This window comes from Paralichthys olivaceus, chromosome 20 (assembly GCF_024713975.1).
Source record: "Paralichthys olivaceus isolate ysfri-2021 chromosome 20, ASM2471397v2, whole genome shotgun sequence".
In the NCBI taxonomy this organism is placed as follows: Eukaryota; Metazoa; Chordata; class Actinopteri; order Pleuronectiformes; family Paralichthyidae; genus Paralichthys; species Paralichthys olivaceus.
Window position 1 is genome coordinate 18224700 of NC_091112.1, and position 14834 is coordinate 18239533.

Here is a 14834-nt window from a genome sequence, read left to right on the forward strand (position 1 = left end):
TTTAACTATTCCGCTTATCCTTCGACGGCTGGAGTCAATCAGCGGAGAGACGCGGTACACCCTGGACAGGTCACCAGCGGATTGCAGGGCCCGCGCTTAGAGACAACAACCATTCACTCACACCTACGGGCAAATTAGATCTTTTCAATATCAATACAGTACAAATAGATGGCACAGATGTCTTTATTGACATCTGCATGGCAACTCAGCAGCAGCAGACTCCTGCCACTACTGGCCAGAAGCTGTATTGCACATTATTGCTGCTGAATACAATGTGCAGTTGGATGCTAAAGTTGTGGGGTTGTCGTGTTCATCAATACAGATATGAGATGGTGAGAATATTGAATTTTTGAGTACATTTGATTTTGTCACTTTTCCAATTTGTGATTGTTATAATTATGACAACAATAAAAACGATTTAATAAAAACTACATCTTAATGGATAGAGTTAAATTGTCAATGTGCAATAAATAATAAAAACAAATATCATTCTCCTGCTCCGTCTATGCTTCTTTTAAAGGTTTTTATTGAATGTTATGTCATGATTACATCCCGTGTACTGAGTTCTTCTTCCCAGTCACCAAAACAAACTGCCTTCCATGAGGTGACTTCTTGTTTTCAACATCTTAATGTAACAAATTTCATGAGCCACACAGTGACTGAAACATCAAAGTCCCAGGACACAAAAGCTGTGCCGTGGTACATTATGCGGTGGTCCTGGATCAGATCTACAGAAAGTAGTGAATTTGATTCACTTCCCAGAATTCCAAAAGAGACTGTACTATTTCCAGATAGTCCAGCACCAGACAGAAAACACGACAGAGTTGACCCAAGTTGTATATCAGCTTTGCTTTCACAAAAAAATCACAAACAATAGGCCAATGTAAAACGTACAATTATCACTAGCACACCGACAGTATTAACCTGTAAATATATCACATCTTTTCAATGATTGAAGTAAACTGAAGCGCAATTAAGAGCTGAAGAAAAACTGATTCCATCACAGCAATTTACATACAAGTCTGGCTCTTGAAAACAGAGCACATCCAGTCAAATGTACATCACCCTTGTTCATCCCGTTGATCATATACAGTATTTACACATGTGCAAAGGAATTGAATACAATAAATCAAAAGGGTGGAATCTCTTGATACCACAGATCTAGCATTTGGCAAACCTCACAGGAAATGAAATGCACCCCCCCCCCTTCTTTAAAAGGAAGAAATCAAACTGGAAATGACTCTACCCATCATTCCCTGCTTTGAGCTCTGAGGATATGGGTGACCTACTTTGTGTCAAAACCTTTCTGCCCGTGTAGAGGAAGACACAAATATCACATTCTTGAAGCAGATCAACATTGTCCTAAGCAGCATAGATGTCTTGTAGTAAAGGCAGGTATTTTAACACTGATTCGTGGTTTTGCTGTTTCTACCAAAAAGCACCACGCTGAGTCAGTTAAACAGGGCGCATCTCAAGCACAACTTCTGCCAATTCTGTGTTTGAGTGCATTCTTGATGAGGCCACTCTAGTGTCAAAAAGAAAGTCAGGACTTTCTAAAATAAGGCAAATTTGAATCGCATCATGAGGAAATAAAACTATTACAGCTACGGGGAGAATTTAAGGCCGTGTATCAGATAAATGTTGGCAACAAGTAAAGGGAAACCTGATCTTCCTCCAGAGTTTGAGAGCAACGAAGAAACCAAGACTGTTTGGGGTTTTTTTTTGTAAAATTTGCAAAAGTGCACAAATTATGTATGACCTGAAAGGCAAAGGGGGTCCCGGGCCTGATCCTCTGCCAAGTGCTGCAACAACTTAATAGGCTTAGAATTAGCCTGTCGGAAGCATGAAGAAAGGGATTACTGTAAGATCCAGAGCCCGAGGAAACGAGGAGCAGTGACACAGTGAAAGGAGATCAAGTTAAACACAACAGTATTATGTGTCAAAGGAGAAAATAAAAGAAAAAAAGAAAAAGGAGCAGAGATCATCTGGCTCATGGAGGATTGTGCGAGCTGGTGTCTTCTCTCGCTTCTTCCCTGAAGGTGAGAGGCACTGCATGCATAAGTAGACTGTTGGCTGACATTGTGTTTGCCTGATAAACAAATAGCAACCCAGTTATCATACACAGTCCAGCCTCACAGAGCTCCTCCATATGATGCAGACTGTAGTTACTGGGACTAAATATAAAGCCCCAAATCAAAGTGCTGTCACTAAAAGCCTCACCCCTTTGGCTCAATCAGGTCTAACTGGACGAGTAAGTGAATATTCATGTCACTGCTCTTTTAATTCCAGCGGCTCATGCTTCACGTAATTTCATGTATGTTTAGGCATCATAGCAAGTTGTATCATCATGCTTGTTTGCTGTGTGTGGGCGAATCCTCTGAACACGGAGCACACTTCTTCATTGTAGTGCTCGCTGTGTTTAAATTTGAATCGTATTATTATTGATGGTTCTGGTGTTTTTCATACTTGCTATAATAACATTGAATTTACCCTAAAGAACATGGTACCATTATAATCAAGACAGTTGAAGGAAAAAAATAACAAAAACACATGAACAGGTTGTAAACTCGCCGACAGATTATATAAACCACTTGGAGGTGAAATGGAAACTAAGTGTTTCCCAAGTAATGGCAATAATAACTCATTACGCATAAGAAGTATCATGTGCACAGTGACTGTTATGGTAGCCCAAAGGTGAACTAGAAGTTTAATCTGTTACCTGTGGTGGATGTGTACAACAGTGTGGGTGACGCCTTTTTTCTCTTCCACTAACTGCAGAGTAACACAGTAGGTGATTACCATGTAATCATCTTGTATTTTGCTTTTTTTAATTTTAGGGACAAGTATGTGACATGGAGTATTACCAAGTACCTCAGCATTTACAGCCTGAGCTTGTTTGCAATGACCATCACCATTAGCTCAGTAAATTATGTGGGGCTGCATTAGTGGACTTGAAAAAGCCCCGTTCACAGCTGATACATTCACAGTGTGAGAGTCTGTGTAACACAGAGGCTACTGTTTCAGGGCTGATTTACTGAATTTAGAAGAGCTGACGTGAAACGTGTCAAAACACTCAAACTGGGTCAGGCACACAGATGATGTGTCCGTGTACGTGCATCTGAAGAGTTATGAAAAACTTCAATGCCTACAATCAAGCAAATTCAGCCTTCTTACTTGTCCAAGTTACTTTTTATCTTTTTCTATTGTAAACATCTGAATGGCAGTATCTGTGTTTTACTCAAACTGAAGATTATTTTCAATTATTAAGTCCTCTTTTAGTTATTATTGATGAATCCATGATCAAGCTTAGTGGAAAAGATCAACAACAGCATTTTCGCTGTTTCTAAAATGATGTATTAAATTGTTTTCTTTGATCAAGAGTTCAAAACCCAAATATATTTCATTTCTAATCAAAACAGACTCAGGAAACCAGACAATATTTACGACTGAGCAAAAAGAAGCCAAGAATTTTGGCATCTTTGCTTAGAGAAACTAAACAACTGAAACAATTATCTGCAGCTTAAGTTTGTTTGATTATGTTTTACAGAATAAGTATTGTAAAGGCTGATTTGTGGGTTCTCCATCTGTAAATATTTAAATCAACAGGTGCAACAGCAATAACTTAAGTACAGTGGTGGGGGGGGGGTCAATTAACTTTGTGAATACATTATTATTATCAATAGGAATAATGGCCAAAACCTCAAAAATAAGGTTACCCAAGTTGTGACAAACCAGATATATCCTCGCCAACTGGGTGAAGCGCTTCATCATTAATGTTGGGTGTTTTTGTGTTTTAGGCTCTAAATAAATAAAGGTTGCCTGTCACGATCATTTTACATTCTCTATTTAGGGGTGTGTCTGGGACCAATCCACTTAACTTGAAGTTTGCAATGGGGCAAAAGAAGAAAACACCAACCACAAGAATCTGCAGGCTGGATACTGACTGATAAAATGTCCTCCACCCACACAACCAACGGAAAACATTTGTTATCTTCCAGCAACAAGTTTAGTTTTCTTACCCCCTAAGTGAAACCTTGTTAGTAGATATTTGTCTACAAATACCACCACACTGTCTGTTTTTATTACCTGAGCATTCAGTGCATATCTGCATTTGATGCCAAAACAGAATCAAATCTGGATGTACATATTAATGCTGGTGGTGATGTCCAGGCAGAAATCAGTTTGTAAGTCTGGTTCTATTGAAGCCACAAGCAGCTTCGCAACATTCTACATACTGAGGTGACTGGCTTTTTGGATAAATGTACACTTTAAAAATCACAGGGTTATGTCTCATATTGCATTTGGTAACAATTAGCACCGAGTCCAAGGTGGTATTTGTAGACAAACTTTTTTACTTAACTTTTACTAGGACTTTTGGGGTCATTCGCCTCCTTCATCATGCTTGAGTGATTCTGTTAGGACGAAGTGGAAGCTGTGATGTGATTAGCCTGAGACTAAGCTGCAGTTTGAGGAGCAGCAGCAGCAGCAGTGGTGAGTGTCACAGCTCTCCTTTTCATTATAAAGACAAAGCTAGCAGAGGCTCTTGGAAAGTGGATGAGGTTTCAGCCATGATGCAAACAATGACAATTCTAGTTATTGTTCTCTAGTAAAAAAAAAAAAAGAAGAAGGATCTCATGTTTTAGACCTAATCTAGGTTAAGAGTAGCTGATGAGATGTGTACATGTGCTTGTTCGACTGAGTCTGTGGTCCATCACATCCATCACGTGTCCCAGTCCAGTTCTCTGCAGGCAATACGGACCAGTCTGAGCTCCAGCTCAAAGGCGTCCGGCCGTTCCTGAGGGTTGGCCGACAGCATCTCCCTGATCAGCTGCTTCATGTGGCTGTTCATGCTCTTTTTCCTGGCGGGGATCAGCAGCTCCATCTTTGGATTCTCCAACAGGGCCTCCCCTAATGGTACAATCTCTGTGCCCTGCTGCACATAGCTCCCCAGCAGCTCCTTCTGAGTCTCCACATCCACAAAGGTAATACGCTCCACCATGGCCCAGATAATCACCCCCAGGGCAAAGATATCCGCCTTGGCAGTGTAGTGGCCTTCCCACACCTCAGGGGCCATGTAGAAGTCTGTTCCACAAGCTGTGGACAGGAAGCACTTGTTGACACTGGCTGGCTCCTCTGGGTTTAGCCCGGAGGTGGAGCAGACTTTGCTCAGGCCAAAGTCGGCCACTTTGAGGGTGGGCTCAGACGATCCGGCCGGTGTGCAGGCCTGGGAGATGAGGATGTTGTCCGGTTTGAGGTCACGGTGTATGATCTGGTTGCGGTGCAGGAAGGCCAGGGCACTGCCCAGCTGTAGCATGAAGCTGGTGTTGGTCTTGCGACTGGGCTTGCGAGATAGAAGGTAGGCGTTCATGTCACCCCCATCACAGAAGTCCATGACGAACCACAAGTAGTAGGCACAGCACGGGTCAAAGGTGATCTCGCCTTTAAGAGACGTCTCCACCAGCTGTGGCAGAAAGACAGAAAAAGAAGTCAGTGGTGATGGCTGAGGAGAAGTCAGCTTCTTATGTCACACATGTTTTAATAAACCAGTGCCACATACGATACTGTAGACAAAAATACCATCATAATACAGTTTAATCTTTGTCATGCACTCCTAAAATACTACTGTGTGAGGTGAAATATGGTGAATTCAGTTTACACCATGAACCTAAAGGCTCTACTACAGCATTGTACTATGCAACAGAATTGACAGAAAATTAACTTAAAAGCACATTGGTTGTAAAAGGTTAGAACAGTTGATCAGAGATTACTTTGAATGCTTAATTTGTCAATTCATGTCCCAATTTCCTTCAAATGTTAATACTTAAAACAACACAAAAGGTTAAAACCGTCCACACACACCGAAGAGAACTGAACTGTGATGGACCAGGGTTCACTTACACCAGCCACTGTCACCACCTGTCCTCACTACATCAGTGCAGTAAATTGGTCTCTTCCTCACCATTGGCTGGCTGATCAAAAGGGTAGATTAAAAAATGTGAAAATTGAATTTTTACTACCAGTGAAACAGATACTGCACAAAATGTAACGTGTGAACTTGAGACAACAGGTTTTCTAGTTTGACTAACTAATGTTAGCACAGAAAATCACAGAAATAGAAAGACAAGGAGCATGGTGTGCTATCCCCTCTGAGTATGATCTGCCTCCATTTCAGAGTAAGGTGCTGAAAAGGTGCCAAAAATAGCTAATGAAGCCAGTAGCATCACCAGCATATTAAGAGAAAATGTATTAAATGCATGTGTCTCTAGCAAAAATAAAAGCAGATATGATCCTGCTGAAGACATGAGAAAAATGATCTATACAGCCAAGAGTAAGCAAATAAACAAGCTGTCTGACAGCTGCATTCACAGGAAATTAAAACAAAGACAACTCAACAGACAGAGCTGAAACAAGCACAACCTAAATGATTGTATCATGTTAAGTCTTCAATAACACACGTTTACTGATACAGAGGAAAGCTTTACAGTATGAAGAGAACAAGATGACATACCTAGACAAGGCAGACTGCTGTGGCTTTGTATTCATAACATGTTGTCTACCACCTTTGTTTCTGGGCCATTTTTTTAAGTCAAAGCTGCGTGAGAGGCCTCTCATCATTTATCTCCGCCGCAGGAAGTGAGTTCATTTAATCTCCCCCTCTCACAGTGGACCACAAATCTGTGACGCTTCATCCATCTCACATTAAATTAAGATTAAATGGGATGTGATTGTGGAATTTGATCGATGGTGTTTTGGACGAAACACAGAAAAGCTACAGGTTTGTAAAATAATAACTTAACCTAGAAAATAAATATCTGGGAAAGGTTTTATTGTGCTCACAGCAAAAAAAGAGGAAGAGTAGTGTGTGTAAACAATTAACAAGAATTGGGAACACAGTACATATATACAATGTGCAAAATGTGCACGTACAGCGCGTTGTCCAAGTGTTCACTGTTGTTTAACAGCTAAAGTGAAAAGAGAGGAGAAGTGAATATGTTTAAATTTGGGCGCTGCTCTTGACAGTCAGGTAACGGGTGCCAACAACTAAGTGACAAAGGAACAGTAACTGCATCAGGCTTGGGTCAGGGTCGGACAGAAAAAACAGAACAGAAGTTGGGTTCAGGTCAGGCTTGGACAGAATTATGCAGCACTGTTAAGCAATGCCTTGTGGGAACTCTGCTGTGAATAATGGCTGCAGAGTGTTTGATAAGCCATTTGCCAAGGAATCCTCTAACCAGAAAGAATAGGTGCAAATTATCCCACAGTTTGTGCGGTCAGATAATTCTGCCCTATTATCATTTGTTCTTCTGTGAGCATGCACTGGAACGTTACAGAGCAATTACAAAAAAAGAGCTGGAATAAAGGGAGTCTGGGAAAGTGTCCAATGCTAGCGCTGCAGAAAACTGAATGAATGGTTTGACAATAGCACCGCGTGTTGCTGAGAGACTATAATCAGGCACTGGCTGAGTGCCTGTGAGGCTGCAGGCAGGTTGAAGGGGGAGGGGTGCCTCTCCCACCTATCTGCACCCCCAACTCAAACCTGACAGTACATTTGTGAGACACTGTGGAACATGGAGGCCACAGGCAACACTAATCCAACAAGAAACTTGTAGCTCTTCTCCTGATGCGAATCAACCAAGTCTCAAGTCTTTATCTCCAAATACTAATATTTGTGCTGATATTTAATATTCCAGTGTCTCCTCTACCTTTGGACGTATCTGTCTGAATCAAAATAAAAGGATTGAAAGGTGCCTTAGATCCAGATTCAGTCCGTATCAAAATGGGCCGTGGTTAGATTTGTTTGTAGTGTGAAAACACTTTTTTCTTATAGTTCAGACTTTTGGACCAATTGCAGGAAAGTTGCGACAGCATTAAACTATAGAAGAAGGAAAAAGATGCAGGACCACAGGATTGCTTGCCTATTGTCCTCAGACAATATAATGTTTGAATGACAAGGACATTCATTTTGCTGGTAGTAATGCTATACTGATATTACAGTGGCGACGAAACTCATTAAATGAACTGGTTCATGTGTTTTCTCCATTCAAATATATGCAATTATAAAAAAAGCTTGTAAATAAAATGAACACAAATGTCAGACGCATGCCCGTCTTCAAACCGGTCAGTCAGGTACAGGTAGATGCAGCCCAATTAGCTGATGATGACACACGGCTACATCATTACAATGCAAAACCAAAACTAACGTCCTGTAAACGAGATCACAAAGACATGACAATGGTTCAGACCATGGTTCAGACCTTCAGGTGTGAAAACACCTCCGTTTGCTGCGGAATAGTCACTGTATTGGAAGGAAAACAAATAAAGAATATGTCATGACACAATGAGCACATCATGATACACTGGGTAAATCAAAGCAGACTTTCAATTTATAACATGAATTACAGGGTTACAGGGCAACATGTTACCAACCAACAAGTACTGTTTCCTCCCACTGAAAACCTTGTGACTTGAGGACAGGAATGTCTGTGGACACTCTGGCAGCAAACAATCGTTTCACAGATGTTTACAAGATCTGATTTTGGGAGGGCTGTAATGTAAACGATGCCCTAATGTGGTACATGTAAGGGGCAGATCACCATCAGGACTTGTTGCCACAGCCTTGGAAATTACGGCTTACAGAACATTTTTCGAGGGTTGGAGGTTTATTTTAATGTCTTGTTGAGCCACAGTTACTAGCGTCGGTGATGTAGGACATAGAAATGGCCCGATATCAACTCACTGTTTTGTATTTGTTTCAGTTTAGATGGTGTTAAACATTTATTTGATATAAAATCCTGGCGTTCTAGTTGCTGTTACTCTCCAAGACTAAACAGACTGGTTTTTCCGTCCTGCACCATTATGGCACCACACCTGCTTTGTAAACGTGTGTGTGTCACATGTTTTGTATTCGAAAATACATTACAATGCAAGTATGGCAGTGTGTCGAAGTATAAATTTATCAGCTAAAGAAGTAACCTTTAGGCAGATGAGGTGTGAAATACTCGAATTAATGAAAGATTCACTGAGAATGTTCATAAGAATTTAAGTTAGAATGACACGCGACAAACAATAGATCCGTTGTGTTGTGTTGTTACCTGGACTCAAGACAAGAAAAAAAAAAAAGAGGAAACACCCTCTTTCTAAAAAACACAGTTTATGTCATATTCAGCAAGGAAACTTTTAAAATATCAAGAATTCGAAACAGAATTTGTTTTTTTTGTTACAGCGGCTGCTCTTCTGGTTCAGGAAGCTGGGGATCATGGGTAATATCTACTGTTTAGCTGTGTTTCACGTCAGTGAGTTGAACTATGCTGTCAAGATCTTGTTGGGCTTTGTTTTTTCTTTACATAAAAACCAGTTAATCGCTCAGAAATGGTGACCTACAAAATGAATTAATGTGTGGTTGCAGGGGGCGCTGTTACTTTAGGTTTTCTTTAGTATCAAAAGCCAATTTAAGACATGACCAGAGAATTGGGTCCAGACTTAATTGGGTCCACAGTTTTTCTTTGACACATGCACAACGCAGCGGGAAGTTCTCTGCACAGACGTGTTCACAACAGCAACAAATCGTCTGCATTATTCAGACGAGAGGTGGAACAGCCGGGTGCAGCAGACAGAGGCACAAAGTAACGTTTTAATCCTGCAGCGGAGATCACTTGATTTTGTTTACAGCACATGAACACAGTCGTTGTCTCTTATCACCACAACCTCTTGACATCTTCGTCTGCATTTCTGCATTCTTTGAGTGGTGCCAGATTGAAGCCCACCAATAACTCACTGACTCCGTGGAAGCATTATACCTTCGAGTTTACATCCTCCCAAATGATTGGAACTGTAGTTCTAAAACTTAGAGCGAGGAGGGGTGTGTCCAGACTCCACGCCAAAAATATATTAAAAAATTAAAGCAATTTCTTTCTCTGACAAAAAAAGGAAGATAAAATAGTGGACATAAACACGTCCTTCAGGCTGGTCCCTTCCAGTTGTAAGAATGTCTGCCTGGCTACAGTCAGGGTTAACTCAAAAACCAATGTACCTAGTTTGGTTCAACACGGTTGCAGGGACGAAAAGGATCTTATCATTAGAGCTGGAAACATAATAAACCGGATGAATTGCAAGGACAGATGCTCTCAGAATGAGATGACGCTCTTCTGCTGAGTTTATTAGTCAACACACAGATTTCACAAGACTTCATTCTGACAGAGACAATGAACACAGGAACGTTTTGTGGTGAGTGAGCTAATAACTAAGATGGTGAAATCTCATCCAGAAGGAGAATTTGCGTAAGGGCCTTGTTGCTGCTGGGGAGCTTCTAGAACCAAGTGAAATTGTTCCAAAGTGTCAGTTTGCAAGAAATTTCCAGATTTTCTCTCTGGCCATGAAAAAAGAGAAAGTTCTGTGCGTGCAATCTTCACAGAATCTCCCGGCAGGAATTACTCCAAGACTGTGCATCAAGACTGACTGAACCAAACCAAAACATGCTGTGAGGATCATCATTATCCTCATCATCATCATCATCTCTAACATCAGAATCCATAGAGAAGCAGTGCCAGCCATCACGTTAGACAGGTTATTGTGATACGAATGTTTGATAATATCTCCCACGAGGACTTAATTAAAACCGAACTGACCCTTGATTGGAAAAAGGTTTTCCAACACTAACTTGTCACATGATTATACTTAAAATTTGATTTTGACAAATATAAGGGTAAAAATGGCCATTAACATCAATATCTTCCATCGTGTAGTATAAATTATCTTATAAGGGTCAGAATATCTGATCAAAATTATGTTTATATTCCTCAACACTTACGCTCTCCTATATCCATCAGAGAGGTGAGGCCGCTGATCCAATGTTGTCTACTGATAATCAGCACAAAAATATTTCATGTACTATTGACTTTTTTTCTTGATCAATCAGCTTAGAAAGAACCAAACGGAAAGAGACTTCCTTTTAAAATCCATGTGGAGGTAATGAAATACATTTATCATGCATTCACAGGTAAATACCAAACATGCGCCAAACAAAGCAAAGCTAAATGCAGCCACAGCATTCACACACTGTCACTTGAGATGGGGAGCAGGGTGCAGAAGGTATTGCATGAATGAAGGTATCTTTGTTAAGAACCTACATCCAACCCAAGAACATCAAACTAATACACTTGTGCAACATTGATCTTCCACCAGCCCCAATCGAGTTTAGTCTTTGTCCTCACCTCCAGGTAGAGCGGGGAGCTGGAACCATGGTTCATCCTCTGGGCCAGCTGGTCTCGCTGGAGGATGCACTCCTCCAGGTGGATGACGTTGGGGTGCTGGCTTTGGATGCTGCTTAGGGCCCAAAACTCCCGCAGGGCCAGCTCCACATTCTCTGGAGAGTGACAGCGGATCTTCTTCACCGCTACACGGGCCCCTGTGCGCTTCACTACTGCCTCATAGACCACGCCGTAACTGCCACGCCCCACCTCCTGGATCAGCTCGTATTTCGGCTGGCTGCTTACCATCCTAGTCCTCACTGTAGAGAGACATCATGGGTGTTAGTTTTTGCATTGTTTCCACTTCAGTTTGCTGGACTTTAAATCAAAAGATGATTTTACAAGACTCTGCAAGGCTTAACAGTTAGGATGCAGGAGGAACAATTACAGTGACACAATGACGCAGTGACAGAGAACTGCATTGAAAGATTATTTTTTACTTCAAACATATCCTTTAACATAAACAAAGCTTCCGGACATTTGTTGGCATCAAACTCTTGTGACACCTCAAAGGACTCTGCTGCTGTTGTTTAGGCATCACTTTAAAAGCAATCAGCCTCATACATTAAAGGTCCAGTGTGTAAGATTTAGGTGAAAGGGATCTATTGGCAGAAATTTAATGTAGAATAATCCTCATGATGTTTTCTCTAGTTTGTTTCATCTAAATTGTATGAATTGTAGTTTTCTTTACCCCAGAAAAGGCCCTTTATATTTAAATACTTTATATTTACATTGAGGGGACCCTCTCTACAGAGGCCGCCACGTTTTTTACATTAGTCCAGACTGAACAAACTAAACACCTTTTGACAACTGAAGTCTACCACAGGTTCTTTTTCATGTTTGGAAGGAGAGGGTGAGGTGAGGGGTGTTCAGCTGCAACATGAAATTTCAACACCAGATATCACAAAATTCTACACACTGTACCTTGAAGTGGAATATGTCAGTGAGTTTATTTTCTCAGGGTCAAAATTCACCAATAATGATCTACTGGAGATTATCCAACTTCATCTAGTTACTGCTCCTTCTTGTGGACTAGTATATTATTATTCAAATATGATGGTAGAGAAACAGCAGCTGTGGCGATCCCTCATCCACTTTACAGTAATGTATGTCCAAGGTGAGCACAACCACTCATAAATAAACATGAACTTTCACACACACACCGTTACTGTTTATTTGAGTCACAGAAATGACCACAAATTGACTCCCAAGTTTCACAAACTGGTATCAGTGTCAGCGTCATTATGTTGCCTGTTTAGTGTGTTAATGATTGTGTGTCCCTGTGTGTGTACATGTCAAACAAACAGGTAATGCTTCCCTCAACGTCACAACGGTTCACCTTATTACATTCGTCCCTGTTCTTGATAATGGGAAGCAGTTTGCTGATAATTCAGGGCACTAAATGGTCAAACATGGTCATAAAATTTAACGGTAAGCCTCGTACTGACATATTTATTTCTATTCCTCCTTTTTTAATGATGCAGGGTCCTTGATTAAGTGTCGAGACTACAGGTTATGGCTACATCCATCACTGCCAACTTGACAATAACCTCTTGAGCAACTTCTTTTTGACAGGCAGTCACTGTAAACACTGGCTTATATGCAGGTTCCTCTTAATAACTTTGATATAAAATGAGAACGTATTTCAAAATGTGGGAAATTGCACAATAATGTACACTTACGACATGCACCTCCAGTAGTCTAGTTACAGGAGACAGCATGCCTGTCATACTGCAGTGAGTTTCATTTCACAGTAAACACATAATGAAGATAAGATACACAATGTTTTGTTTCTGTTCATTACTCGAGAGGTACTCGCTAAATGTACAAGATTGCCAGGATGTTCGGGAACATATTTGAAAATGTATCGCTGACATTTTTTGGATTGATAAATGAATTGTCATCAGTATCATCATTTTCTTTAAACTACAATTAAAGAAACTATGAATTAAAGTGATTCCTTTCCAATTCCTGCTATTTATTATAAAGTAGTTACGATTGTAATAAATAGCCCATGATTGATGATAACTGAAGACACTGGCAGGTCTGCATATGACACACACACACACACACACACACACACACACACACACACACACACACACAGCGTGCTAACGGGATAATTAGTCATCACTGGGCTAACAGGCTAACGGCTAAGTGGCCTGGCTCCGTCAGCTCGCGGTGGGGTTGCTCAGCTAACGTTAGCCGCTGTTAACGTGATTAGCTAACGTTGGCTAATCACGTTAACAGCAGCTAACAAAGAGTCCAGCGCGAGCCACACGCACGTCTGCATCAAGCTAATAGCACTCGAACCTGAGACAGTTCACCTCTGTGGCCCTGCCGCTGGTGCGTGGAGCGGACACGCGTGTGTTAGGTAATGACAGTGTATTGTCCGGTGTGTGTGTGTGTGCGTGCGTGCATGTGTCTGTCATCAAGAAATGCAACCAAAACACACATACACACACACACACCTGCCAGCCCGGTGGACCAGCGGCCCCAGCGGCACAGACAATGGTGTGACCGTGTGCGAGGCCGCGGGTCCGCCGCTGGAACTTGCCATGTGCTCGGTCTCACCTTCGGCTCGTTTGTCGGGGGTTCATTTGTTGTCTCCCTCCCTCTCCCTGGCAGCCATTACCGCCGCACACGTCCTGCTCGCTCAGCCCGGGCAGGTTCACTCGCTCACTGGGAGGCTGCAGCTGCCGAGCAGCGCAGCGGCGCCGGAGGACGCGGCTTCCGCTTCCACGTTTCAAAATAAGGTCCGTCTGACTCCAACTGGGACGGACTGTGGTGGACAGATTCCTGTTTTATGTTATATTCCTGTTATATGTTATATTAGAGCATCGTGGCAAATGGTAAAGGCACCTCAGACAATGCAAACATTAGATTGTAAAACGAAATTAAAAAGAGGTACATTCAGTATAAAACTATAAAAAGAAATACAGAGTGACATTAACAGTAAAATGTAATGATACATTATATGTATACATACTATATATTAAACATGTAACACGCCAATATATTTAATATAAAAAGTTCTGCACAAAAGGCCTTTGTACTTAACATTTCAATAATGTCAATAATGAATCAAAGTAATCTCATTACTGCCTTTTACTTTACTTTGCTTCACTTTACTTCACTTTACTGCCATTTACTTTACTGTAATGTACTTCACTTTTTTGATTTGATCAATTATGCATCAAATATGACTGCACATGTAAAAGTCTAATTAAATCGCAAAACACAAACCTATTTATTGTTTTACTAAACGATGACAGGTCTCTTGCTGATGGTTGGTATTTCACACATGCCTTTTTTTCACTGATAACCTCTCACCAAATTCATGACCTATAATTTGAAGGAAAATCACAAAACTTCCGTCCTTGCCCAAGGCTGATTGTGGCTAGCTTCACATGTTTGTTGCTCTCCCTCTGAGCTGAGCTGACACTTGCAGGGAGACAGGACACAATAATGTGAACACCTGTACTGACCTTTGCAGGACAATACACTTGCAGTGGAGTTATTCCAGGAACTTGAAATAAAAAAAAATATTGGTTGAGATAGTAAAATAGAAGTGTGTTCTCTTTGGTA

General features: G+C 41.2%; 1 protein-coding gene across 2 annotated transcripts; it reads right to left on the bottom strand.

The window, feature by feature from the left end:
- Positions 1–509: 509 nt before the first annotated feature.
- On the bottom strand, positions 510–13994 carry pdik1l (PDLIM1 interacting kinase 1 like). 2 transcript variants are annotated; one of them, XR_011239557.1, is made up of 4 exons: positions 13821–13994; positions 11211–11506; positions 4003–5461; positions 510–3956 (listed from the first exon to the last, which is right to left on the bottom strand). XR_011239557.1 is itself a non-coding variant. In XM_020090880.2 (3 exons), exons 2-3 carry the CDS (start codon positions 11493–11495, stop codon positions 4721–4723), a joined length of 1026 nt encoding a protein of 341 aa, XP_019946439.1. In that variant the 5' UTR covers positions 11496–11506; positions 13821–13994; the 3' UTR covers positions 510–4720. The 2 variants fall into 2 exon arrangements, 1 of the variants encoding a protein (XP_019946439.1); XM_020090880.2 differs by having other exon boundaries at positions 510–5461.
- Positions 13995–14834: the final 840 nt, after the last annotated feature.